Below are 25,896 nucleotides of genomic sequence, written 5' to 3' on the forward strand. Positions count from 1 at the left end.
AGGCATAAAGAAAAGCTCCCTAAGGCTACATGTCTCATAGCTTGGTACATACTTATTACATACAGTATTTGCTGTATGTGTCTCTATTCCATGGAGATGTTACTTCACTTCCACAAACAAGATGTAACTGCTACTTTAATGAAATGGTCCAATATGAAATACCACACCTCACAATAAGCCAAGAGTCAGAACTCAGATTTCCACCACCATCACCTCATGCAACCTCTGTTTATTCCCTTCACCTGTGGCCATGAGCTCCTGGCAATGCATACTAGCTGCTTTGTAGTCCTGGAAACTGAGAGCCTGTTCCACTAAAAGGATTAACACTTGACCTTTTCTCTCCATCTGATCATCTCCTGCAAGAAAAATTCAGAATTTTTATTAGTTAATTGGAATTAACGTTCAACTTCAGCTTCCTACTTCATTTCTTAAGAATTAACTATATACCACAATATGAAAAGCCCCCCTTGAAACTGAAACAGGAATAAAATTATCTGCTTTTTCCTGAAGGAAACAATAATATATTGTATATATTTTAAAAAACATTGGTTTTAAAGCTGGTTTAAAAAAAAGACAACAAACAACAGCATATTAGGCCTAGGTTAATAAAAGTTTTAAAAACTGTATTTATGTGATAGCCAAGACATAGGCCAAAACTGATATTTAAGCTAAGTAAGATATAAATCAAAATCCTGACATTGGGAAAAAAAAAAGCCCATGAAGAAAAAAAATTAAATTTTTGTTTTCTTACGGTATACAAAGATCTAGTTTAAACTATCACTTCACAGCTCCCTAAACTCTTAATTTGAGTGAGTAGAACTGAAACTAATTTTTCCACACCAGACCTTCTGGACAATACCTCTTCCACCACTTATGGGTTAGAAGTAACACTTCAGATACTACTGAACTCTTCTTACTCAAGTTTCTTCAAGAACCTTTGCAGAAAAAAGTCCTGACCTCAATTTTAATACATCAGCTTTCACACACAAAAATCTAATCAGACAGCTCATCTCCTTTTCAAAGCCAGTTATTGTCAATACAAATAACATTTATACCTGTCACTCTTTACTACTCATCTTTTTTTTTTTTTTAAAGCTTTTTCCAATTTAGAGTGAACACAAGAGAATGAAATTTATTTACTTTACTAGCACTAGTTTTTCCAGTCTTGTGCTCAAAATGCTATCCATGTCCATGCACTGTATGAGAAGGTGACAAAACATACACAGGAAAAATAATCTTACACTATTCATTTTAATTTAAGAAAGAATTTTTAGAGTAAAAATGAGTGAATTTTTTCAGTGCAAGCTTCTTGCTCATGTTTCTCTATTATTAAAAGCAATTCTATGCAGTCAGTGCTTTTACAGTCATTTGAAAAGGGCACTGGCTTATGAAACTGTATTACTACAACTTGTGAAATGCAAATATTTCATAAGGTTAAACAGATCCAGTTTCAAAAACCACTTAAAGAGTACATGCTCTTAAATTGCATAGCTGTTATTTTTAACTCCACTTTGCAGATCCATCACCACAGACAAAGCAAACTTCTTCTTAAAGCTTTCTCAAAAGAAAAGCTGCAGCAGTTGCACTAGAATGACATTCAGGCAAGTGAAGTTACTCTAATTACTGAACTCAATCAAGACTCCCTGAATCCCCGCACATCAGGACTAACTCAGCTGGGAGAACAGGTTGGCTTCCCATCATTTTATCTTTTAGCCTCCTGCCAGCACGCAGTGTTGCAAATTAATCACATTCAAGGCTCTTCTGTTGCAAAATTTTGCCCTCTAGAACCTGGGAACCTCTCATTCAGGCAAAAGCAATTACAGATGACAAAGAGGTGCTTCTATCTACACAAGGTAAATGTGAACTGTCATTTCTATAACCAAAAGACACGTACTTGCCACTCACCTTCTGATGCCCACTTTACCCTGACAACTTGACTTCCCGGAGACAGAACTTACTAAGTAGCAGACACAAATAAAAGGCAACAATCACACTATTGCCACTCAGATTTCAGCTAGACATAATAATCACTGCTATTTATTCCCACTTTAGACTCTGTGGGATTGGAGGAAAGAGAGGAAGAACCCTTGGACCAAGGAATGGTTTTCCAAACTGTGCTTGAGCTGTTGTGTGCTGTCAAGTCCCCCACCCCAAATGTTTCAGCTCAGTACTTTTGATGTAGTAGGATATATCACTGCATGTTTCACAGAAACACAAGCATAACATATAAGGATCGTTTTCCTTCCAGTCCATGGCTATACTTGCTCATTTCATCTTCATTGTTTCACTCATTTCCGCTTCCACTGCCTTGACACACACAGAACAATTCCAACACTAGTAGTGAATCCCCTGCAATGCACAGCTCGACCTTCTTCATGCAGCTTTCATTAACAGCACAGTGACTTATGTTTTCTGCTGCAGTGTAGTTATTGTCTTCTATTCAAACATAAAAAAGTTCACTGCTTCAGCTTTGGGACACCTCATTTGATGCTATTTTATTAATAAAATCTTATAAAAGTGGAAGTTTTGAATTCTAAATTGTTCTCCTTGCCATTTTCACAGATATCCAAGATCTAAAAACCAAGAAAGGAATGACAAAACCCCTTAAAGTTTTTATCTGATTATATTAAATAGTAATTCAGCATCAAGCTTTAATGTTAATGTGTGACATACAGACTCAAATCAAATTTAGAAACCGGAAACGGGAGGGGAGGGAGGACTGTGTGCGTGCACACATGCCCGGGGAAATGCTGCAATCTCCACCCCAGGAGGTATTTAAAAGATATGGAGAAGTGGCACTTAAAGACATAGTTTAACGATGGACTTGCCAGTGCCAGGTTGACAGTTGGACTGTGTGATCTTAAAGGTTTTCTATAACCTAAATAATTCTAAGATTCTAGTACAAACAATGATAGGAAAAATGTGGAAGGTCAGAAATAACAGGAAATATGTTTTTCTTGAGAAATAAAGGATGTTCAAACACTTTTTTAAAGCTTGGATCCAATTTGGGTTGTATAAAGGAAAAAAAAAAGCTTATTGAAACACCTTCTGTAAGATGCATGCTATTTGTGAGTGGATGAACTAACACTATCTTTAATGAAATCATATCACAAAAACTTTAAAGTCAAATGATATCAAGACTTCAGAAATTCAATGTTGCCTACATTTTGGAGATCAGAAACCAACTAGTTAATTCCACATCCAAGAAAGTCAGTGTTAAAGAAAAATCTCAAAAACAAGCTTTGACTTAGGAATCTGAGTAAAGTTTAAAGTTACTAGACTTCATTTATGGATATTAAAATTAAATAAATTGCCATAGAAAGTTGTGAGAAAAGGGAATAATGAAAACATTTCTAGAGAGCATGACAAAATAAATAAACACCAATGCTCAGATCTTTTTGATATACAGTAAGACAAGATGCTCCTAATTTCTGATACAGAAGCATTTTTCTATTCTTTTTTGCACACATCTATTCAAATAACTGCATAAAGTGAATTCTTTACACCCTTTCTTAACAAAGAGTGTGGATTAAGTGAGCATCATGAGACACAGAACAGCTCCAGCTCCCTGAGCAGGTGCAGATTTTCTGGCTGTCATGCTGAGCACATTCTCCCTCACTCACTTTACCCATCTGTGAAATTAAGATAGCACTTGTGGTGCTTTACTTACAGACATAGTGACAGGAGGCTTAAGTAGAGTTTACTGTCATTAATCAAATACTTTAAAGCAATTAAGAAGCTACCTGATATTTCATTACCTAAGCAATATTTAAACTTTGATAAGTATGAATATAAATTCTATTACTGACTTCTAGTGCTGCTCTCACAACTGTATTCAGAAAACACAGCTCATGAAGCTCCTTAAAGATAACTATGTGCACTCTACCCCTGCATCTGCAACAAATGCACTTTTAAAAATGAAATTAAAATATATATGCTCACAGAATTTTATAGGCTATGTATTATATACAGTAAAACACAGCATATACTATATGCTCTATAAACACACATATGTCTAAAATTTACATAGGCATGGATAGATGTAGCAAGCAGGGTTTTTTCCCCTTTCAGTAATCATATGGAGTGGGGTGGCAAGAGGAGCAAAGACGGGGAATCGCTGAAACCAATTCCTCCAGACAAAGCACAAGAAGGCTCTCTACTGGTAGATACACAATGTGGATTGGGAACAGAAGGGACCACAAATTTGAGCATCCATAACCAATACCAGTCAGTATGTTCCATGAGACAAAATCAGAACTTCTTTCATAGCAAAGGTGGCTCATAAATCAGGATAATTGTGTAAGTAGTGAAAACCAATTAAGAACAAAAACCAATTCTTTCTCCCAGTAGCACTTTATCTAATTCTTCATTAAGCAAGTCCATAAAGTTCAATCCCTAGATTCTTTTCCAATATCCAGACTCATCCCAATATATCTCAATAAAACCATTTGTTTTCATCATAAGCTGTTAGAAATCAAGATACCCTTTCACAGTGGTTTTATACCTGCCAACAAAGACTACATGTACTAAAAACACAAGGAAGGTTGTCCTTTTCCAATATTAAATATAAAATAAAACATTAATTCACAAATCTTACAACCTGTATGCATGAGCTGCCCTCTTGGCTACCAACTAATTTGTGAAATAATATTAGCATTTCTCATTCTTATGATAGGGTTACCAAGTCCTAAAATAACTATTTAATTAATAGTAACTAAATGTAAATCGGTAACTTAAATTACAAGTTGACAGATACAGAAATACCACTTCTACATGTCTTGCTTTAAATTTTGTTTTTTGTTTTTTTTATACCTAACATCAAATTTTACAAAGCTCTTCATTACAGACTATGATTAAGGCTATGCCAGCATTCCACTTAAAGTCTGTTTTCAAAGGTATTAATGATCAATGAGATGGAACACCAGACACAAAAATCTTGCAATAGCAGTGGTATGCTATTCCCAGCTTTCAAGTCCAGAAAAACAAAACAAAACCAACAAAAAATAAAATAATTAAGAAATACTGAGTTTCTTAAAATGAAATAAGTCTGTTTTCCATAACCCACCTCCTACAAAATACATGTTGACATAAAATTCACAAATATGGCGTTCTCATACCAAACCCACATCTTACTTATAAATCAACACCCTCTATGGAAAGCAGCTTGTAAATATAAGCAATACAATTAGACATTGTCACTTTAGTGACAATGAAATGGTTTTTAATCACAGAAGCTTGAAGCTACTTATGGAAAACAAACCAAACAAACAAAAAAATCACACACCCCCACCACAGAAAGCCATGACTGGAAATGTTTTCTTGCTATATTTTCCTTTCTAATAAATAAATGTTATTCTATAATCAGAAGATTACTTTGAAAGTGACAGTTATTTATTTAGTATAAGAGACAAATAAAGTATGTCAAAGTAGTGTATTCCTTACCAAGATTCATTCTTGAAAGATACTTTTAATACTAAAATTCCCTACTTATCACAGGAGCAACCATCAGCATTACTCTTGAGGTTAACCATTGAAGTCAGAGAGCCCAACACTGGTAGAATAAATATGTCATTGGTAGAGTAAGTAGTGGTTTCTAAATCATTCACCTGTTTAATAATTAACCACCTCACACATCCATCTTCTGGTTTTCTCTAGTGTGGTAAGCGCATGGAAGAGAAAAACCAGGAAGCCATTTCATCATTGGCTTTAAATATCTCCTTTAAATCTCTCTTTCCTGTGCTGTGTCTGTGTCACTGTGACTATAACACTACCACACAGAAGTTACCGTATCAATGAGCTCTATACAAATTCCCTCAAGTTCTCTATCTAATATCTGGTGCCTGCCATCCTTCAATCTCTGGAGATGAGAGCCATGGATTTGATCCCTGTTAAGAGGTACATGATAGGGCACTGTAAAGACTGACCTAAAGGTAAGGCACTAGGCTAACAATACTGGACAAAATACTTAGTGTTTTTAAGCTTCATAAAGTCTCTGTGGATTTTGTTTTCCCTTGCTTCATACAGAGAGAATCCCTTAGATTCAGAAAGATAAAAATCTACAGCATTAGCCTAAAGAACCCAGAATACTATGAAAAATTGACAGATTTTAACTTGATGTGGGTGGAAGCAGAGAGGACAGGGAAAGAGCTGTACAGTAATCTCATTTTACAAACCAAGAGGGAGAACTTTTTTTTCGTGAAAGTCTTACAAGCAAAGAAAAAAAGAAGAAGTCACAACTGGCATTCTAATTTTTTGATGGATTACATGTAAAATACATAGATTGGATCCAGATACTTAACATGGTACCGTCCCCTTCCCCCTGTCATCTTTCACGTAACAGTGCTATGTAACAGGAGCATTGAGCAGACCAGAGTCACGACAAGGTTTCCTGTGGTTCCTTTCCTTAGGACCTGGGCATCCTGGGAGGTCAGCAGCCTAACTTCCTTACCTCTGTTCATAACTTCACACAACCCTCTCAGGTATCTCCCTCCCTATTTATAATACTATGGAAAAAATTGCCAATACTAAGTTTCCTGAAAACGTAAGACAAAATCTTAAATGATTTAACAAATAGAAAGGGAAAAGGGAATTAGCCAGGCACGCTTCAATGACAAAGCCAAAATGCATTGATTTTACACACCATGCTGCATGAAATATGAATGTCTATTTTATATTTCTGTATTCCATTTCTATATCATAAAAATACAGCAGTACTGTGTTTATAGCTGCATTGATTAAGTATTCTTCCAAAATCAAAAGGCAGCTACTTTAGGTAGGCTATCAAAAATAAAAAACTAATATCCTCAGGACTCAAGCTCTGAAGATGTTCAGTTCATCAAATGAATACTCAACTTAATGCATTATTTTTAGTGCCCAAAGGAGATAGATGCAGCAAAGACAAAAGTCTAACAGCTGAAATTCATGCTTTACAGATGACTTTTCCCCTCTTACTTAAATGTAGCTATGCTTAAATAAAACTACTTTATCTGACAGAGAGAGTAAGATTTACTGGAATTTTAGTACTACCAATTAATTGTAAAACAAGATAATTATCAGCCACAACTCCTCCAATCTGAAATAAGCTTTTATTCCAACTCTAGATTAGACAAGGCATTTTTTGTTTCAGGTATTAGTGGGACATCAGAGCTGCTGACCATTGCAGCTGTTTTACAGAAAAAATATTCCGTTTACATAAAATCTTTTATTCCTCCCCAATGACTGTTCTTCCAGATGACTTTTTAGTCCTGTCTTCAAACACATATTCTATCGATCAACTCAAATGTCCTAAAGTGTAACGTAAACCACACTGCTTGCAATTCAGAGTCTTATTAACACAGCTTACCTGCAACCCTTAGCAAGTTTGCAAGTCCCAGGAGCTTAGCAGACTGTTTATAGTTTGTTGACATCTGAGCCAGACAGTCCTTGATGAGACTGAGTCGATCAGAACACAAACGCACTGTTGAAAGCAGAACTGGTGTTAAGGGACTGCACAAATGAACCCGAGTGCTGTATTTCTGGTTAAACAATGTGGGCACAGGAAGTGATGGGGGGTATGAGAATGCAAACATGATCTGAAAACCAGCCCAAAGCTGCCTGCATGCAGATCCTCAGTTATACCTATGAACAGAGAGTTAAAATAATACCCCAATATCCAGCTCCAATCACTACAAGTCAGGCTGCTAAGGGTGCAAAGAAAGAGAAATTGACCTGAAGGAAAACTTGAGTTTGTTCCAGGTTTTCACATTCAATGTTTTTTAGTTTATACAATTAACCAAGATACTTTTATACAATTTTTTTTTAATTACCACTTCTGCAACATTCTGAAAGAATGCTAACACAGACATTAACTTTCATTTAAAATGTTTTAAGTAACTAAGTTTTCAAGATACATTTTATTTTAGCATGGATGAGATACATCACACAAACTGAAAGAACCATCATAGGCAAATTCTTCAGGCTGTTTTAATATACATAAAAATTTTCTGAGCAAGTGGAAGCATAGTCTGAAAATCACCAGTTGTGTCAACCATATTCTGAGAAGCTTATAATTAGTACTGCGTTTCAAAAATGATTTTACAAGGAATTAAACAATTATCTTAATTGTCTAATATCATGAACTGAATTTGGTGCCCTTTTTTAGCTAGCTAGTGGGTGGTTAACTTCAGGCTGCTGCTTTAAATAGGTAACTTTCTCATATCATGCAAGTTCTCAGAACACAGAAGAACTGCAAGTAGATCTTCCACTTAACACTCAGTAAGACTTTAATGGCTACATGTGGGATAAAAATCTGCATTAGCATATTGGGCTTAAAACATACAATATTAGGCCTCAATAAAAACGAAGAAGTACTCACACAATGAAAACTCTATTAATTCTAGAAATCAAGTTCAACTAAAACAAACTAAGAGTGGAGGAACAGGAAAAGGTTACACTTTTTGTTTTATTTTTAATATTCTATCCCACACGTATATTAGTATAGAGCAGTAGTATGTTTTCATTCACTCATTATACAAGAAAGATTTTTTGTAAATATCTAACATAACTAAAAGTAATCTGATGGGTCAAACACATTAAAGATGGACCTTTTATGTTAATAAGGAGTCTTCAAAACAGATTTTATTAAAACAGAGCATAACAGTAGTTCATAAACTTAAATTGCTGAGTTTGCTAAAAGTACAAGTGGGGGGAAGCTCTACAGAAAACTAAATGTATAAAGGCAAATAAAAGACTATTGCTAATAGACTACTGCTGGGGGAACAGCTGATCCTTACTGCTACTTTAATGACATTCTATCAAAGTAACATACCATTTAAAGCCTTTCATTAAAACTTGAAAACATCATTTTAATCATATTAGATTAATCTGATTTACATGAAAGATACTGAAGCAAGGATAAGTCAGGCTCATTAATGAAATTACAGGCATGACTTCACATATTCTAATTAATCTAGATCAGTTGTATTACATATACTGTTAACACAGTATTATGCTGCCACTTTTTTTAAATGATACCTTTATGTCCACACCAAAAAAAAGCTGAAGAAAGTATGTGCACTTTTTTACAGGCTGAACAAACTAACTAAAAAAGAATTTTACTCTAGAAATCAACAGGCCAATACTGTAAGATCTCAGTCCAGACGTTCTCAGTCCAGAAATGGTAAGATATCAAAATATTACATATGGAGCATTAACTCACTTGAAGAAATACTTGGAAAAAAGAGAATAAAAAGAGAACACCAAAGTAGAGTAACAACAGCCATTAAGGACATGTACTTCATTCCATAGGCCCATAAGTGTTTTCCATAAATCCCAGTATTTCTCTGCACAATACCAGAAGTAAAACACGTTTCATTGGTACTCAGTGCTCATTTCAGCCAGTTCTCTTACAGTGCTTCCATTACTAGTGTTCATGCAGTTTTATTGTACATAAGCATAGAATTTCTTTCCAATTCCTGTTCAACAACTTCCTGTTCTATTGGAGTCAGAGCTCCAAAACAGATATAGTTTTAACCAATTCATCAGAAGAAATACCCCATAAAAGTTCACTTCCACTGTCATTGGGTTTTATATACTTCAAAATGAAACAGCCCAGTGGAGACAGGAAAACTGCCTATCCATGACAGTACTTCTCTCTCACCTATAATTTTAAAGCTCATCAGCACATAAGCAAGTGCAGATTATTTAGCAAATTAAAGATGAGCTCAAACTATTTCTGTTGAAGTCACCAGGAATTTCATATACTCAATACTCTAATTATCTTAAAGTCCTGCTAAAAGTAAGTCCCAAAACAGAGGTGTAATATGCAAGTATCTTTCTTACCTCACATAAACTAAAAGATTTTATTACAAAAATCATTTTTTGGTATGTGCCTGTAAGCTGGAGGTAGGAAATGGACCCTTTAGTTTAATTGTGCCACACTTACGTAATAGTAACTATTTCTCACACGTATTTATATCTGTGAATCAAGTCATCATATAAAGAATAAAATTATGCAGTACCTTGCAGCGGTAATATTTTCACTCCGAATTCCTCAAGGTAACCGAGAGCACGAATGAGGTCCAACTCCTCCTGAACAGCACTGGGACTGTCTACGATAAGCTGTAGACAGCACCTAGAAAGGAATGAAACACATTTTTCTCAAGTTTGATGAACACATCTGAAGTTAAATTCGTAGAAAAAGTTCAACTCTGAGTAAAACAAAACAAAAGAACAGTCACCAGTAATTTACTATAATTATGAAATGTCAAAATACTCACTAGTCTTCTAATACATATTGGAAGTGTTTGGCACACTCTCTGTTATGGTTGGCTAAACATTTTAACAAATGTCTATTTTCACACTGCCTTCAACTGATTGTGATAAGCACATCACCTAAAACCCTCCTGAATTTAGACCTGCAATGAATATAGTAGAAAACGCTTAAGACACTTGTACTTAAATATATAATTATTTAGGGAAATATTTCTCCTATTACTGAAGAAATGGTATTTTGTTACTGCCATATAACTAGAAGATAAAAGCAAAATACTGTAAAAAGTTGATTGGAAGTAAAACATTAGAGTCACTGTCACAATTTTCTCAACTAGGTACAGCAAATAAAAACTAAGCTGATCAAGAAAACAACCAAAAAAGTCTACTAAATGGCTCTGAAGATGAATCAATGTATGCGATTATTATCAGCACACTATTTTAAATATCTTTAATTCATATGTTTTATGAATATTACATTAATGTAATAAGCTTTTAGATTATTTAATACAGTTTGCATCCTGATACAGTGTATTCATATGTAGTTTTATTAATACACATTTAACAGAAAAAAATCAACATGCAAACTCATTCTGTGGCCTGGGCTGGAAGGCATCAAAGGTCATGTAGTTCAAACACCCTGCCATGGGTAGAGACTAAACCTTCCACTAGACCAGGATGCTTAGAGCCCCATCCAACCTGACCCTCAATGCTTCCAGTGAACAGACATTCACAGCTTCTCTGGGCAATCTGTTCAAGTACCTCACCACCCTCACGGTAAACATTTTATTTCCTAATATCTAATCTGAACTTACTCTCTTTCCGTTTGAAGCCATTTCCTCTGTCATGTCACTATGTACTCTTGTAAACAGTCTCTCTCCATCTTTCTTGTAGGCTCCCTTCAGGTACTGGAAGGCTGCAATTCGGTCACCCAGAGCCTTCTCACCTCCAGGCAGAACAATCCCAATTCCCTCAGCCTTTCCTCATAGGGAGGTGCTCCATCCCTTTAATCATCTTGGTGGCCTCCTCTGGACTTGCTCCAGCAGGTCAATGTCCTTCCTGTGCTGGGACCCCAGGGCTGGATACAGCACTCCAGGTGGGGTCTCAGCAGAGCAGAGCAGAGGGGCAGAATTCCCTCCCTCACCCTGCTGCCCACACTGCTTTGGATGTGGCCCAGGACACGTCTGGCTTTCTGTGAGTGCACATTGACAGGTTGTGTCCAGCCTCTCACCCACCAGCACCCCTGGGTCCTTCTCAGCAGGGCTCCCTTTGATCTGTTCATCCCCCAGCCTGGAATGATACCACGGGTTGCCCTGACTCAGGTGCAGCACCTTGAAATTGGTCTTGTTAAACTGCCTGAGATTACTATGGGCCCACTTCCCAAGCTTGTCCAGGTCCCTCTGGATAGCATCCTGTCTCAATGATTTCAAATGGTTTAATTCACCTCACACATTAAATCAGGAAACTATTTTATTTGTGCAGTGGGCCATATGGCTTTTATCTCTACACGTTAATTAAGAATAGACACGTTTACATCAAAAATAAAATAAAATTGTAAGTTAGCTGAACATCCCATCTGAACTCATCACATTTTTCAGGAGAATTGACAATATTTCAGGGTGAAGATTAAAACACGAGGGGAATGAAAAAGTTAAAGAGAAAATAAATACATTCTACCTAAAACAACTTATACACAGAGGTTCCTAGGAAACCTACCCACTTGTGATAATCCCTCAGGAAAAAAAGGTTAAATTACCATGAAACATCTCACTGGAGGTAAGTCAGAGAAGGACCAAAATATCTTATTAAACACAAAAAACACTCAGTCACACATTCTTATGAAGTATTTGATCTATAAACTTCATATTTTCAAGTATCACCCTAAAACTGCAAGATAAAAGCTGATCACAGGACCCTGAGCATTAAAAGCAACACTACTTTGTATTTCCAGAGCCTGCTTATGAAAAAAGACTCTCAATAGGAGATTGGGCAGGTGGGGGGAAATATTAGCAAATAAACTCTAATTTTATGACAATATTAAATCAGTGTATTAATGTATATGATAACTGTAAATGTACCTGGCCAACTCCATACAGCTGTCAGTCAAACTTGTTGAAGAATTGAAATATTCTCTGCCAGCAGCCAGAACTAATTCGATACTTCTCGCATAGCTGACTCGGTACTGTGGCTTCCCTTTTGATGAACTTGGTAGATCCACTGACCAAACACTGCAATGCATCATTTGCCCAGCCAAGTGGATATTGTCTATACTGCTTGAGCACAAAAGGCTTTCAGTGAATATCTAAAAGAAAGAACAGTAATTTAATAACCTGCAGCAGCAGCAGCAGTTTCAAGTCAGCTTATCTGCATTCAATGGAATTAACCTCTTTGAATAAAAGGATCTCTGAAGTCAAAAGAATATATTCAGTCTAAGCAGAAAATGTAACTTCTATCAAGGAAAGTATTAATTAAAATAAAGCTAAAATTAACCAGTAGCTAATTGTTTCTACTTACTGGAGAAATAAAAACATACTAGCTGTCTTTACAGAACGATTTAAGAGGTTAGAAATATACCTACATTCTGAAGTGTTAACAGGATGTAAGAATCTGAAAAGGCAGTTCAATATTAAGACCTTAAAACCAACAACATATGAGAGGAAATCCTGTATCTCTGAAGAAACTAAAAATATTTAGAACTGAGCATATAAGATGTTATCTAAATTTCAATCAAGACAATCATTAGATAATGCTGCATCTGCCAAAAAACACCTAATTTACTTCCAGTTCAAAGTTTTGCCGACTTTAAGACACTCAAAATAATCTCACTTACTTACAAAAGTGTTTTTTTTTCCTTAAGCACAGTCAGTATTGTCCTAATAAAGAGCAGCATAGACACTTAATATTCTCAAAAAATATCACAGCTGAAACAAAATGGCTTTTATCAAAGGTTTTGAGTTCACAACAAATTAAACATGATCAACGAATTATAGAAGAGCCCAGGTTGGAAGGCATCTCTAAAGATCATCGGCTCCAACCTTTCATTGGAAAGGGGGCAAAGATGAGGTTATCTAGCACCCTGTCCAATCACATCTTGAAACTGGAGTATTTCTTCACTAGGAAGAACCTCTCCAAACCATCTCAGGCTCTGGAAAGGAACACAGTTCAGTGCTTCTTAAAGAACATCACACAACTGGATCATCTTCCATTGTACAACATTTTAATCTTCAAGGAACAGTGAAAGATGTAAAGTATGATAGCTGACCCTTCCTCCTCACAGTTCAAATAAATAACACTTATCTCTCTTGAAATTTATGGACATGAAGCCCTTCTTTAAGAAAACAAAATTCAATTTGCATGGAAGCAAAACAGACTAAGCATTATGTTAAAAAGTATCCAATATAAACCTTACATGGGATTGCAATTCCTTACTGTCTCATCAATTTCTCAATTTTCAAGTTATCAAAGTATAACTGCATATGACAGCACTACACTTCAAAGCATTTTCAGCACTCCTGCATAATTTTACCCAAATCCTTTTTTGTTGTGTTGGTTTTTTTAGATCACATGGTTCAGAGGTTAAAAGTAATTTAATATTAATAGAAAACTTACATTAAGATCAGAGTAAAGCAAATGCCTTATTTGCAGAGTGCTCTAGTATTATAATCATTTTAAAAGAACTTAAAAAAATTCCAAGTATACTAAATTGTAGCCTCTTACAAAACCATGAACATTAAATGTGCTGAAGTTCTCTATGAACAACTTCAAGCTGTACAACTACAAAGAATGAGTGATTTTTTCATGTATAGATTGGACAGCATTGCTTTTATCCTTTCTTTTTCTAACCTGCTTTTAAGACCTTTCCAAAGAGCTTATCAGAGTGGTAGCCATAAACAATCAAATCTGTAAGCTGCAATAAAACCCTCCTTCATATGAATATACATATAAAAACACTATATTAATGTATATATACATACTACATATATATATATTTATATATATTATATATATGAATATATATAAACACTAATTACAGTGGACACAATGCTGTATCCGTAATAAACTGCAGTATGTTGAAGTGAAAATGCAAAGAAAAATAAATGTCACAGCAAATTCTATATCAGTCTAACAGCTGTCCTTTGCAAATACTAATGACATAGGTTTAGGTTTTATGCACATGCAGGTTTTTCTCCTTCAGTAAAATTATATTTCTCATTTCACATTATTTTACTTCAACTGCAAACAACAGAAAGTTCATAATCCTTTAATGATCTTGGATAATATTATCAAATTAGAACTTCATGTTTAAGGAATGCCTTATGCAAGATAACATTTATCTAACAGATTGCTTATTTTTATTAGTTTAAAGTGTTCATTGCTAAACACATTTGTACACAGAATTACTGTCCACAGAATACAGCCTCAAGAAGCTGACTCAATTTTTTCAAAAGTGAATTCTAGTAAAATATATATAGGATATTTATTACAGAGGCTTTTGGCAAAATAAATTACCATCAGAAATTTCTGGTTTGAACAAAAATACTGCCAAAAAGCCAGTAGACAACCAAGTAATACAACACATAAAAATGTATTTACATTTGCGAGCAACAATATGAAATGAGTATCTGTAGCTTACCTGGGACATAAGTTAGTAAGAAGACACAAAACTCACCTCATAGCAAGCATCTGAATGTAAGCATCTATACACTTTCTGCTGCATGTCTAACATATCCTGGAGCAACTCCTTCCATTGTGTCTCACTGGCTGATGGTTGCCTACAAACATTTTTTAAAATTAAATACTCTCTGCCTCAACAGATTTAAAGAAAAGCAGTAGATAACACTATATTTCAATCACAAAAAATAAAGAGTTTTCTCAAATGCTATTTCAATATTGAATTGGACTTTTAACGAGAAGTGATTTAAAGACAGAATGCTTTTAATATTAGTATTAAAAAGGTGTCTGTGGGATAAAATGGTCTGACAACAATGCAATACCCAAGTGTTTTCTCTGTTTTCTGTGGGATAAGACATGGATTTCAACAATTTTTCTCAAGATCCCCAAGGTAGATTTTGAAAATTTTCAGTAATACCCCAGAAAGTTGGATGTGCTTTCTTCCTACTAACCCAAGAACAGCAGGACAAAACCAAGTTTCTAACAGCAACTGAGGATCATTAAAGTGCTGTTAATTGTATGTAGGCCATCTCCAAGGACTAATCAATTGCATGCAATCACAGGAGAATAGAGCTGCAACTTTATTTTGTTCCTTAAAATTGAATGGCATTCAGGTTCTTGACCCTTGGGATCCCTGGATCAATGTTTACCCACAAGACTTCAACTTCCTGTGCTCTAGTAAAACATTTATTAGTAAAAACATTATGAAGGCTTTTTCACATTATCTTGAGCCTTCCAGACTAAAAAAAGAGGTTTTTTTAGATAGTTCCAGATAATAGTGATTTTCTCATGTGGCATTAACTTTCATTTTGACAAAGCAAAGTGTCTCCATGAGCGGAAAAATCAACATTTTTCCTACAGAGGCATTGACTTGATCTTTGCAAAGAAAGGTTTTCAGAACTCTTAAAAAGCTTTCATACTACTAAAAATCTAAATATTACTCTACCATCACCAATAAACTGCTGTGCATGTTTGCTTTAAATAAGAAAGAAAAATCACCCGCAGTGATGGCTGCTTTTCCCAGGGTTCAAATTTTTTATCTGCTCATGCCAAGAGCCTGTAATAATTTATATACAGTCGAAAGATGAGTTGAATGAAGTAGTCCTTAAGTAGAAAAATTGAAAAATTATACTGGGAACATAAGCAGTAGAATCAATAAGTTAAATCAATAAATTACCCTATTACAAGGGTTCCAAGAAAACACGCCAGAAAAAACAAAGCGTTATTTTACAAATCCTACACTCTCAATAAAATTTAATAGGTCTTAAAGGACCTAATTTACAATACGTTAACATTTACACTTCATCATCTTGCAGCCAGTATGCCTTTTAGGCTTGTTTACTCGAACACAAACAGGTTTGAAAAGCAGGTTTGAAGCAAGACAGAGTTTCTTGACTGTAGAGAATGCAGCCAAAGCAGCAATCACAATCATCATTAATTTAACAAATGTGTTTTAGGTACATCATCTTCAGGGTGAACGCCACAGCTCCTACTGCAACACAACAGGCAGGGACTGTTGTGTACCTGCCTCTCTTTTCCCTCTTATCTCCCGCTCCCCTTGGAATACTAACTTGCGACCTGTGTGCCTTGTCAGCCTAATCATCAGCTTCCGTGCCTCCTCCACATTGTCCTTTGTGTCTTTCACAAAAGAAACGGGTTTCTGAAGTCCATGTTTCTCCAACAGCTCTGACACACTGTAAATAGAGAGCCAGCGTTTTTGAATCCTGCACAATCGTACAACTACTGCTGCACCAGGAGTCTTAAAGCTGTCTCAGACAATGTACTGCAAATGCAAACAGACTCTATAAATTCTGTAGCAGTAGGGATTAGCCAGAGTAATATCATCTACATTTTTAAAAATGTATATTATAATAATAATAATACAGTAGGGTAAACTCATATCAACAATAACCTGGTAACGTATCTTTACAATTTTCATCTTTAATCACTCAAAGCATTACAGAGTATCAAGAGCAAAATAAACTCCTCAGGTAACCCTCTTTCTCCTCAAAAACAGGACAAAAAAACCCCCAACACTCCAAACTTTTAAAGAAAAACATCTATGTATTTTTGTAGTATTCAAATAGATAAAACCATTCAACGTTTTTATGTTCTGAATTAAAAAAACATACAGATAATGTTGTTGACAGCACTAAAAACAAGGTAAGTATTCTTGCTGCTTTCTTGTCATAAAAAAGTTCTTGTCTCTGCTTAGTGACTTATTTTATTTTAGCAAAATTAAATACCTAAGAATTTGTTCCAGTTCATCTACTTCATCATGAAGAGTGTTAGTTTTATCTGTTTCAGGCCTGCAAAGATATCACACAATTAAATACATATATACACAAATAATTCTTATAATCTCTTACTGTAATTCATATTACACTGATATAAAGATAAGCAGTCTGAAACATTCCTTTATTAAAATTAAATATATGTTTACTTGAAAATATTAAAATTGTTGGTTTCTTGCTGGGAAGACAGTTAAAATTGAGAGGGTCATCTCCTCTTCATGCTTTCACTTTCCTGAGAATTATCTGTCCTTCATATAAGCCTTCCATCTCCCCTCTCTCTCAGGGCCATATTGCTGCTTGCAAACGAAGTGCAACATGCCACTAGTGTAATGAGACCAATACGACACCAACACTGGGTCTCAATTCATCAGAATATAAAAGTCTGAGGAACTAATACAGAAGCCGTGGTCTGGGCTGCTACTTTAACTCGTGTTTTTCTGCATTATCTGGTGGAGTACATACACATCACAAGCATACAGATACACATATGATGACCACGACAACTCAGATAGGAGAAGAATATTCCAATAACATCAACTGCCCTTTAGTGACTTAACAATCATTTTTAAAGCATTAATTCACAGCTATATTTATTATTTCTAAAATATTTACAAATAACCAGCTGAAAATGTTTACCCATATCCTCTTTGTGGAAGACATTCCAAAATATCATAACAGAGAGAGAGCTGGTCGTCTCGTTCACAGCTATAAATACATTCCAGTGCTGTAATCATAAGCTGATCTTGATCAGGAATAATTTTTTGCAGACACTAACAAGAAAAGAAAGAACACTCATTTTTATTTTCCATTTCTAAATCAACAGTTTTCTTCTGAATACAAAAAGATGTGTACTCCAAGTAAATGAATTGTCTCTGGGTGCAATCAGAATGTCCCCCTTGATAACAACCTGGTGAAGTACCTGTTGAAGTCACAACCTGAAACATAACTTGGATAGTTTCCTGAAGTGTAGACACTTGAAAGAATAGTGATGTGCCATTTTACCCTTTCGGAATTTGAGAAGCAAAGAGGGCACGGGGCAGAGGAAAGCAACTGCTGCAAACATTTGTCAGATTTGTTTAATACATTGAACAGTATCAACACACAAAATAGCTGTGGTTTTGCTCCACTGGTCGGTTTTTGTCCATTCACTCAGAAAGTTCAATAGTATTCAAAAATGTGCTTATGTGCTCTGGAAGAATTATTTAAACCATAGAAGCAGCATGAAACACTCATGGAAGGCTACTTCAACCCTTACTCACTGAACTTTTCCCCATTTTATTGGCTCCCATTTTATTCTTTAGATTTCCTGTGGAAGGTAGGACGCAGAGAAATTAACTTGCAATTTAATCTTAGTAAAATTCCTCAGGAAAGAAATATTAGCGAGATCATTAAACTCTTTCATATTCACTTTTTAGAAAGTAAATATGCCAGGAATTTACTCTGAACAGATCACCAGAAAATTACTTCAAAGAAGAATTCATACAATAACTTCTGTTCTACTAGGTCAAGAACATTTTTACATTAGTTTGACAATCTCATCAAGGACAGTTTAGTTGCATCATAATGTATGGTATAAAACCTTTTACTTAATGTTTTCTAAAACATAACAAATCCTGAGTCCAAGAGGAAGAAAAAGATGAGAAAGACCACCTGATTTAAATGAACTAGCCCTGTTTATGAACTTATCTCTTCAGGACAAGAATTTCCAAACCAACCGTAGAATCATCAGGGCTCTACACTTACAGAAGGTTTTGAATTCTGAAATATCTTCAGAGGTAGAGTCAAGTCTTCCTTTGCCAGTGTTACTAAATATTCTTTAAAAAGTGAATTTGCAAGACCAGGGGACTGATTTTCACAGCGGTGGAGAAAAGGGATCATCCACTGATAAACATTCTTCACATATTTTTCATCGGAGGACTGGAAAACACAATAAATTACAGAGTGGGGGGGAAAGGAACAAATTCAGCTTCATTGTCCAAAATAAGCAAAAAACAAACAGAATCCATTTTGATTAATATAACTGAAACAGTATCTTCACCTATCACAAACAAGAACTGAAGCCTGACATTCACCACCACTGCACAGATCACTACACAAGGAAGCACTGAAACAATATTTCTGCTACCCAATGGCTTGGGGAAACCAGGCAGTACAGGAGTAAAGCCCATTACATGAGGAAAGCCCAGCTGTCTTCCTCCTGCAATTTCAATATGAGTGAAAGATCAGCTTGTAAGCATGCCAGAGTAGCATTACTTTTATATACAGGATTTAGGATAAACTGAGTTACTGGAAACCAAGGTATACTTATTATTTTGAAACTTACATTCTTCATTAACAGTCTCAACTTCTCAATGTCTTTCATCTCTAGAAGTTCTTTTAAAGTCAAGGTTCGATCCCCATCAGTCTCATAAACTACTGTCTCAAGAGTGATCAGATTGTCACAAAGCACCTGCAGACCAGGAATATTCCTCTCCATGCCAAGACGAACAAGGGACAGAGCACAGTCGACCTGAAAAAAAAAAAAAAACCACTGTTGAACAACCTTGGTGTGCCAAAAACCCATGTCAATCTGTGTCCTCTTTGTGTTTTCTTTCCCTGTTGCTTAATAGGTAATTTTAAGTTCCTGGAAGTTTTTGAGGACTGTATATTCCTAAATGGATTACTCTTTTCAGCTTTATAAAGACCAAATAAAATGCTTAATCTTAGAGAATCATGTAGTGAAAGCCTTTTCACCAAAATGTATCCCACTGATGCACATAACTTAGAATATTATTCCTTCTGGAGATCATAAACAGAGATACATCACCTCATCTCACTGTATGGAATATGAAGGATTGCTCTAAACTAAGACAATCAGGTAACTGACATGTAATGTGACTTTTCTAGTTGACCATGATTTGATAATTTTAATCATTGCATTTTATGTCACAGAAGATGATGACACCCTTTTTCCCTGGTGACTGAAACTACCTTTATATGAAAGGTTCTGTTTGGATTTCAAAGAATGCAATACTGGCTGTACGTATTCAGCGAGGCAGACGTAAGTCTGGAAGAGCAGAATGAAATTTAATTTGTATGTTAGCAATTTAATCGATCCTTGGAACTTGCTTTTATTTCCATACATAGTGATAGGCTGTTAAGATCCCAAGCAACTATGATTAAAGAGCCTTGAAGGACTGAAAACATGAAGAATAAAAGAACTCACCCATCAAAACTAACTCATAGTGATACTTCCAGTCAACCTCCTTTTCATGCAGCTAAATTGGTTTAAGAAGCACTAAAATAGGGGAGCACGCCAGTGATGAGCTCTGTTCTTACTTAGAATGCTTATCTTTACCACACAGAGCTTCACACACTTGTAACATACAAAAACCAAGCAAAAATAAGCTGCATGGTAGTCCCACAGACACAAAATAGAACTGCCAGGAATCAATCATGGCAATACTATATATTGACATATGACAGTGACGGTGACTACTAAATACCATTATACACGATACAGTATCATGTGGCAGGTAATAAAATACGTTTCCCAACATTCTGTGCACAACTTCCCCCCTCCTTAGTTATAAACACAATGTAATGGTAAACATTTTTCATGTATTACTGTGAAATAGCTACTGTCTGCTATGGTAAACAAAGCGAAAGGGAATCTACTGGCTTCCTATTCATTCCTATGGATTAATTATTTGGTTGAATAAACTTTAGAGCAGGCATAAGTACACTGCAAAAGAAAAAACAAATACTTCAAAAGCCATAATGAGGATTGAGACACAGTGTACATTACTGAGGGAAAAGTGTCCCATCAATATGCATTAAGAATGTTAAGGATTCTGTTGAAGAAGGTCGATCAGCCACCATCATTTCCTCACTGCTATTCTCACCTGCATTGCATATTTTTCAATTTCCTGTGCTCTGCTCAAATACCAGTCAGTAACGAGATCTACTGAAAGGTCAGTAGTCCTGTACTTCAGCAATTCAGGTTGCATTTCATACAGAAACTCGCCTTCATCTTGCAAAGTTGGTTCAATAATCATCCTTTAAAAAGAAAAAGAAGAAGTATATGTTTAAGTATGTATTTGCTTGCATTTTTTTCCACATCAGTTTTTTTAAAACTTCTGAAAGAAAATTATACAATCAACCTACTGCTACATGGTAAGTTGATGAGACTCAAATGCCAATCACACTGAGTGTTAGTTTTTGTCAGAAAAGCAAGTAGTAAGAGATGGCAAACAGGAAATAGATCATAAAGGAAAAAATCCTCTCTACTGAAGACATAGGTATGCCCAACCTTTGCTTTCCATCTGTTTCTCTCACAGTGAAAGGCAGTTCTGTGATCCATTAATGCTGCTACGATAATGTTATGGCTGACAAGTAATGGGGTGGAAGAAAAAGTAGATAAATAAATCAGGATCTCCAGCAGTAACCTCCCACTGCTCACATGCACTTGCCAAAGTTACCCATCACAGAGGCACACTGCAGGTAACACTGGAACACGAAACAGTGCTCAGTCAGTCTCACTAAGAAGGCTGAGAACACAAGTCAGTGAGTACAAAATTAAGAAGCCAGTCTTACTGGGTATTTCCCATACTTTAAGAATTAGTAAGTAACTTTAAGAATTAGTAAGTAAATTATTTCTCTGAAATGTACATAAATATGGAGAAATATTTTTGGGTTTTACGCACACTTACCTGCATTCTGCTTTTTCACACCAGTCTTCTTCACGATGCTTTTGCTCATTCCAAGGAAGAATTTTCAATATCCCTTTCCTGTAACTGGTATAACAGGAAAGGGAAGTTTTACATAATTTTATTTATTTTTAATTTTTTATGGCATCCAATTAACAGAATACACAGCATACACAAGTATTTCAGTGAATTTGTAAGCATGTCATTCATTCACAGTATCAATCTTTAAGATTTATAACGTCTTAATGCAGCTTTACAAGTGTGATTTGCCTCTATATTATCTGTACAAACACATATTCTACCTACACCATTAAAGATCCAATTAAAAACATTAATAAATTAATTTCTTTACTGACTATACCTTAAAAAATAGGGAAAAAAACACTACATGCTTTCAGAATTGTACCACTTCACACTAACTATTCTGACTTCATGTGCTGTCACAGAAGGCTGCAATTAATAAAAACCTACAAACTTCACATCTTGAAAAAAAAACCCACAATTGTTCAAACTTTAGCACAAATCCTCATACTGAAGCAAAACAAGATATAACCTGCTGTACTGATCTTCTCAATTCAGTTTAATGTGGTTTTCTGACTACAACCTTCCACAGTGAAACTTCCTCTAAATATTGAGGTTGATGAAGAAAAAAAAAAATCTGCTTAGGATACAGATGAAGAACAGCATGGGCTATTACTAGAATGATTAGTTATGGTTTGCCACTGTAGGCTAACTGTTTAAACAGTATAAAACACGAAAAAAACACATCAAGCTATGAAGAACATAAACTAAGGGGAAAGAGAAGAACCTTATAGGTTCCTTGTAGAAATAAGAAACAAACCATATACAAAGTAGAGACATTAGAGTTGCAGCATACTGGAGCAATAAGCTGATTTAAGTTTCACACATTTTCTTCTGACCTTGATAATAAACAGCAACAGCAATACTATGTGGACAATGTCTATCTATAAATTAAAAACTGACACAATATTCTCATCCCCTGAAGAGCAGCACTGTACTCAGTAGCTTCAAAAGAAATATAATTCCAACCAACAAATTAATTTCACAATATAAGAAGAGTCAAAAATAAACTAAAAATCAGTAACTCCATCTCATTTAGCAACAGCCATTACATTCACTGAGCAAAGCAAGGCTTGCCCACACTATCTGCCCTGCCCCGTCCACACAGACATCTCACCCAGAAGGTTGGCTGCTCTTTCTTTCCCTCCTCTATGCATTGACAAGTAACACCCCGTGTTTTATCACAGTAATTCCAACCCCCCCCCCCAAATGATACATGCTGTACAAATCCAGCAATAAACTGGTAGAGGCAGATTTGCACATTATAAAAGTCAAACAAAAGGAAAGGAGAAAATGGAAAACTGCTCATTCCTGTAGCAACACCTGCATTCAACTCCAGTTCATCTGGACAAAACACTCTACAGTTCTCTTTATAATTAGGCATCATGTAATAACATCACTGAAAAGTAATTAATAACGAAAACTCCAAATTAACATTTATGGTACAAGCACCATATTATGGTGCTTATTTTTGAAGGATTCATCATCTGCCCATGAATTTGGGGGATTAGGGAAGCTGTTAGTTGTTTAAATGTTAGATAACAATTTCCCAACAATTTTAAATATCAATATTTAAAACTGAGTTCATAAACTGAATTAATATGGCCTTATTTCAAATGTCATACATGCAGACGTTATTATGGAAAGTTCAGTGTGTAGTGAAAAAGCTCTCTTTATCAGTTGAAATGTCAAATACCAAAAAAGCCAAAGTGTGATTAATGCTGTCTTCCAAAATATAAAATCAAGACAGTACAAGCAGGACTTTATGACTCTCAATCAATAATGCTCTCTCTCCTTTTCTGTATTCTATTTCACAGAAAAGAAAGCAGGACAACATTTGCCCATGACAATTACATAGTAAATTTTTCCCATTCACTTCCCAATAGGCTTAAGAAGACATTTCAAGGGGGTGATTGGTTTGTTGGTTGTTTTGGTGGTGGGACGAGGTGGGGCAAGGGCAGGGCTGGGGAAAGACTGGGGATAAAAATCAAGAAAAGTAGGAAATTATAGACGTAGTTTTAACACTACAGAAATTATACAGGGAAATGTAGTTGCTGCTCCCTGGATAGAATGTGGTCAGCATGCCCAATTTCCCAAACACAGTACATGCTAAGGGGACTCAACAGAGGGTGAAGTGGAAACTGCCGCCAGACTCTGTTTAAATCCTTGCAGAGGAGGTAACTCAGTGGTGCTTTTTCGCTGATAAGCCACATCACAGCTGAAAACCAAGTGAGATAAAGGAAGATGTCTTGCTGTTGAATCAACCCTGGCAAAATCAATCACTTCCCTGATGCATATCCCCATCCTAAGGTTATCTCAGATTCTACACTGTTACCTGGCCCTAAGGTACCTCCACCTCTCCTCACCAAGTAAAATGTATGACTGGAGTCACTCAAGATCCACTTTAAACATAAAGAAATAGTATAAAAGTTAGTTAAGAAGAGGAAGAAGTTAGAACTGAACCTGTCTTCTGCCCCATAGGTTCTTACCTATTGGGTAAGAACCATACTCTACATGCACTGAATGAGTACCTCAAGCTAACTTTGGTTAGGGAGGGTAGCTTGTCTGTATATTGTTTTGAACAGGTTTCTGCAGTAAGATATTGCCACCAGCAATCCTCAAAACTTTAACCTACCTCAATTTTATCAATAGTGTTATTCCATGAACTGTTAGTGTGAGTCCTTCAAGGGTGATGGCAGCTGCTGGAAGCAGGTAACATACTTGAATAAAGGTGTGGAGTTCCAGGAGGGGTCTCTCCCTCTGGCCTGTGACCCTGAGCATGTCAGTAGAACTGCTCTCTGATCTCGAGAACTACTCAGTGAAGAGTCCCCATAATGGGACACAGACTGGTTGGGTACAAGGGTCTTGGACAGACTAATCAAACACAAAGGGTTTGAGGAAACATCCCCTTTTCATGTGACAGGGGGTTGTTAGATATTTTTGATTGGCTGGGTTTCTTTTTTGGTTTGCTGTTCTTTTGGGAGGGACTGGATGTTTTTTTAAATTTTAACACACTTTCTAAATGGGGGAAGAGCAAAGAGCTCTTATACAGTGAAGGACACACAAGGGTTTCATTTCAGAAGCTGTTTCAAATCTCTGCAAAACTGTAGCAGATTACTATGAAGAATAACATAACAAAGAGAAGATTTTCAGGTAACAACTCTAATTTCACATTACAGATACCTTTTTATCCCAACATTAGCTCCCATACTAATGCCTTAACTATTATTCTGTCTCCAAGATTTGTAATGCACTTTGTTAAAATTATTTTATATAGTCAAGTCCTGCAGGCCCATACTGCATCTGAGATTAATTTTTTAATAGTAAAACAATAAAATAACAATTTTTTTTTTAAACAACAGCTCCACTAAGGACACCTTGAATAGTACTGGGGAACCTGTAAAACAAATTGAGCCCTTCTCTATCAGTCCCTCTCACTCACTTCTTATTAAGACAACATACTGGCTGAGTCTCCATCCCTGGGGGTTATTAAAAGACATGCAGATGTGAACTTAGAGACCTGGTTCAGAGGTGAACTTGGTTGTGTAAGGTTTAAATTTTAACTTGATCTTAAGGGTCTTTTGCAACATACATGATTCCGCTATTATATTAAAGACAACACGAACTGTGTCTACGCCTCTCTTCCAAAATCTGGCTTTTGCAAGTGTCTCTGACACACTGAACTAACTCACAGTGGAGCAATACCGGAGACACATGACAAGTAAATATCAATCACCTACCCAGCCTGTATCCCCAATGCTTTCCAGAAAATGATCTGCATTTCCCTCTCCCCATCTACAAGTAGGTACTTTCTTTCCTATCCCTATAAACACAAAAAACACTGGGGTTTGCCCTTAAATTCCAAATGCTTCAAATATTTTTTTTAAAATACACTTTACACTTTAGAATCCTTT

At 35.8% G+C, this 25,896-nt stretch overlaps 1 protein-coding gene across 1 annotated transcript in view; it reads right to left on the reverse strand.

The window, feature by feature from the left end:
• The window catches only part of NBAS (NBAS subunit of NRZ tethering complex), a 161,043-nt gene that overhangs the window by 97,105 nt on the left and 38,042 nt on the right, over window positions 1-25,896 (reverse strand). Inside the window, exons 22-33 of the mRNA XM_050316580.1 lie at window positions 21,905-21,988; window positions 21,098-21,251; window positions 19,537-19,722; window positions 18,957-19,130; window positions 17,850-17,983; window positions 17,166-17,228; window positions 16,491-16,613; window positions 14,918-15,020; window positions 12,327-12,550; window positions 9,999-10,111; window positions 7,343-7,456; window positions 243-356 (exon numbers count right to left, since the gene is read on the reverse strand). Of these exons, the coding sequence (XP_050172537.1) occupies window positions 243-356; window positions 7,343-7,456; window positions 9,999-10,111; window positions 12,327-12,550; window positions 14,918-15,020; window positions 16,491-16,613; window positions 17,166-17,228; window positions 17,850-17,983; window positions 18,957-19,130; window positions 19,537-19,722; window positions 21,098-21,251; window positions 21,905-21,988 (1,586 nt within the window). The remainder of the gene's footprint in view (window positions 1-242; window positions 357-7,342; window positions 7,457-9,998; window positions 10,112-12,326; window positions 12,551-14,917; window positions 15,021-16,490; window positions 16,614-17,165; window positions 17,229-17,849; window positions 17,984-18,956; window positions 19,131-19,536; window positions 19,723-21,097; window positions 21,252-21,904; window positions 21,989-25,896) is intronic.

The sequence above is a fragment of the Myiozetetes cayanensis genome, unplaced genomic scaffold (genome assembly GCF_022539395.1).
Source record: "Myiozetetes cayanensis isolate MyiCay16 unplaced genomic scaffold, myiCay2020 scf2-11, whole genome shotgun sequence".
Classification (NCBI taxonomy): Eukaryota; Metazoa; Chordata; class Aves; order Passeriformes; family Tyrannidae; genus Myiozetetes; species Myiozetetes cayanensis.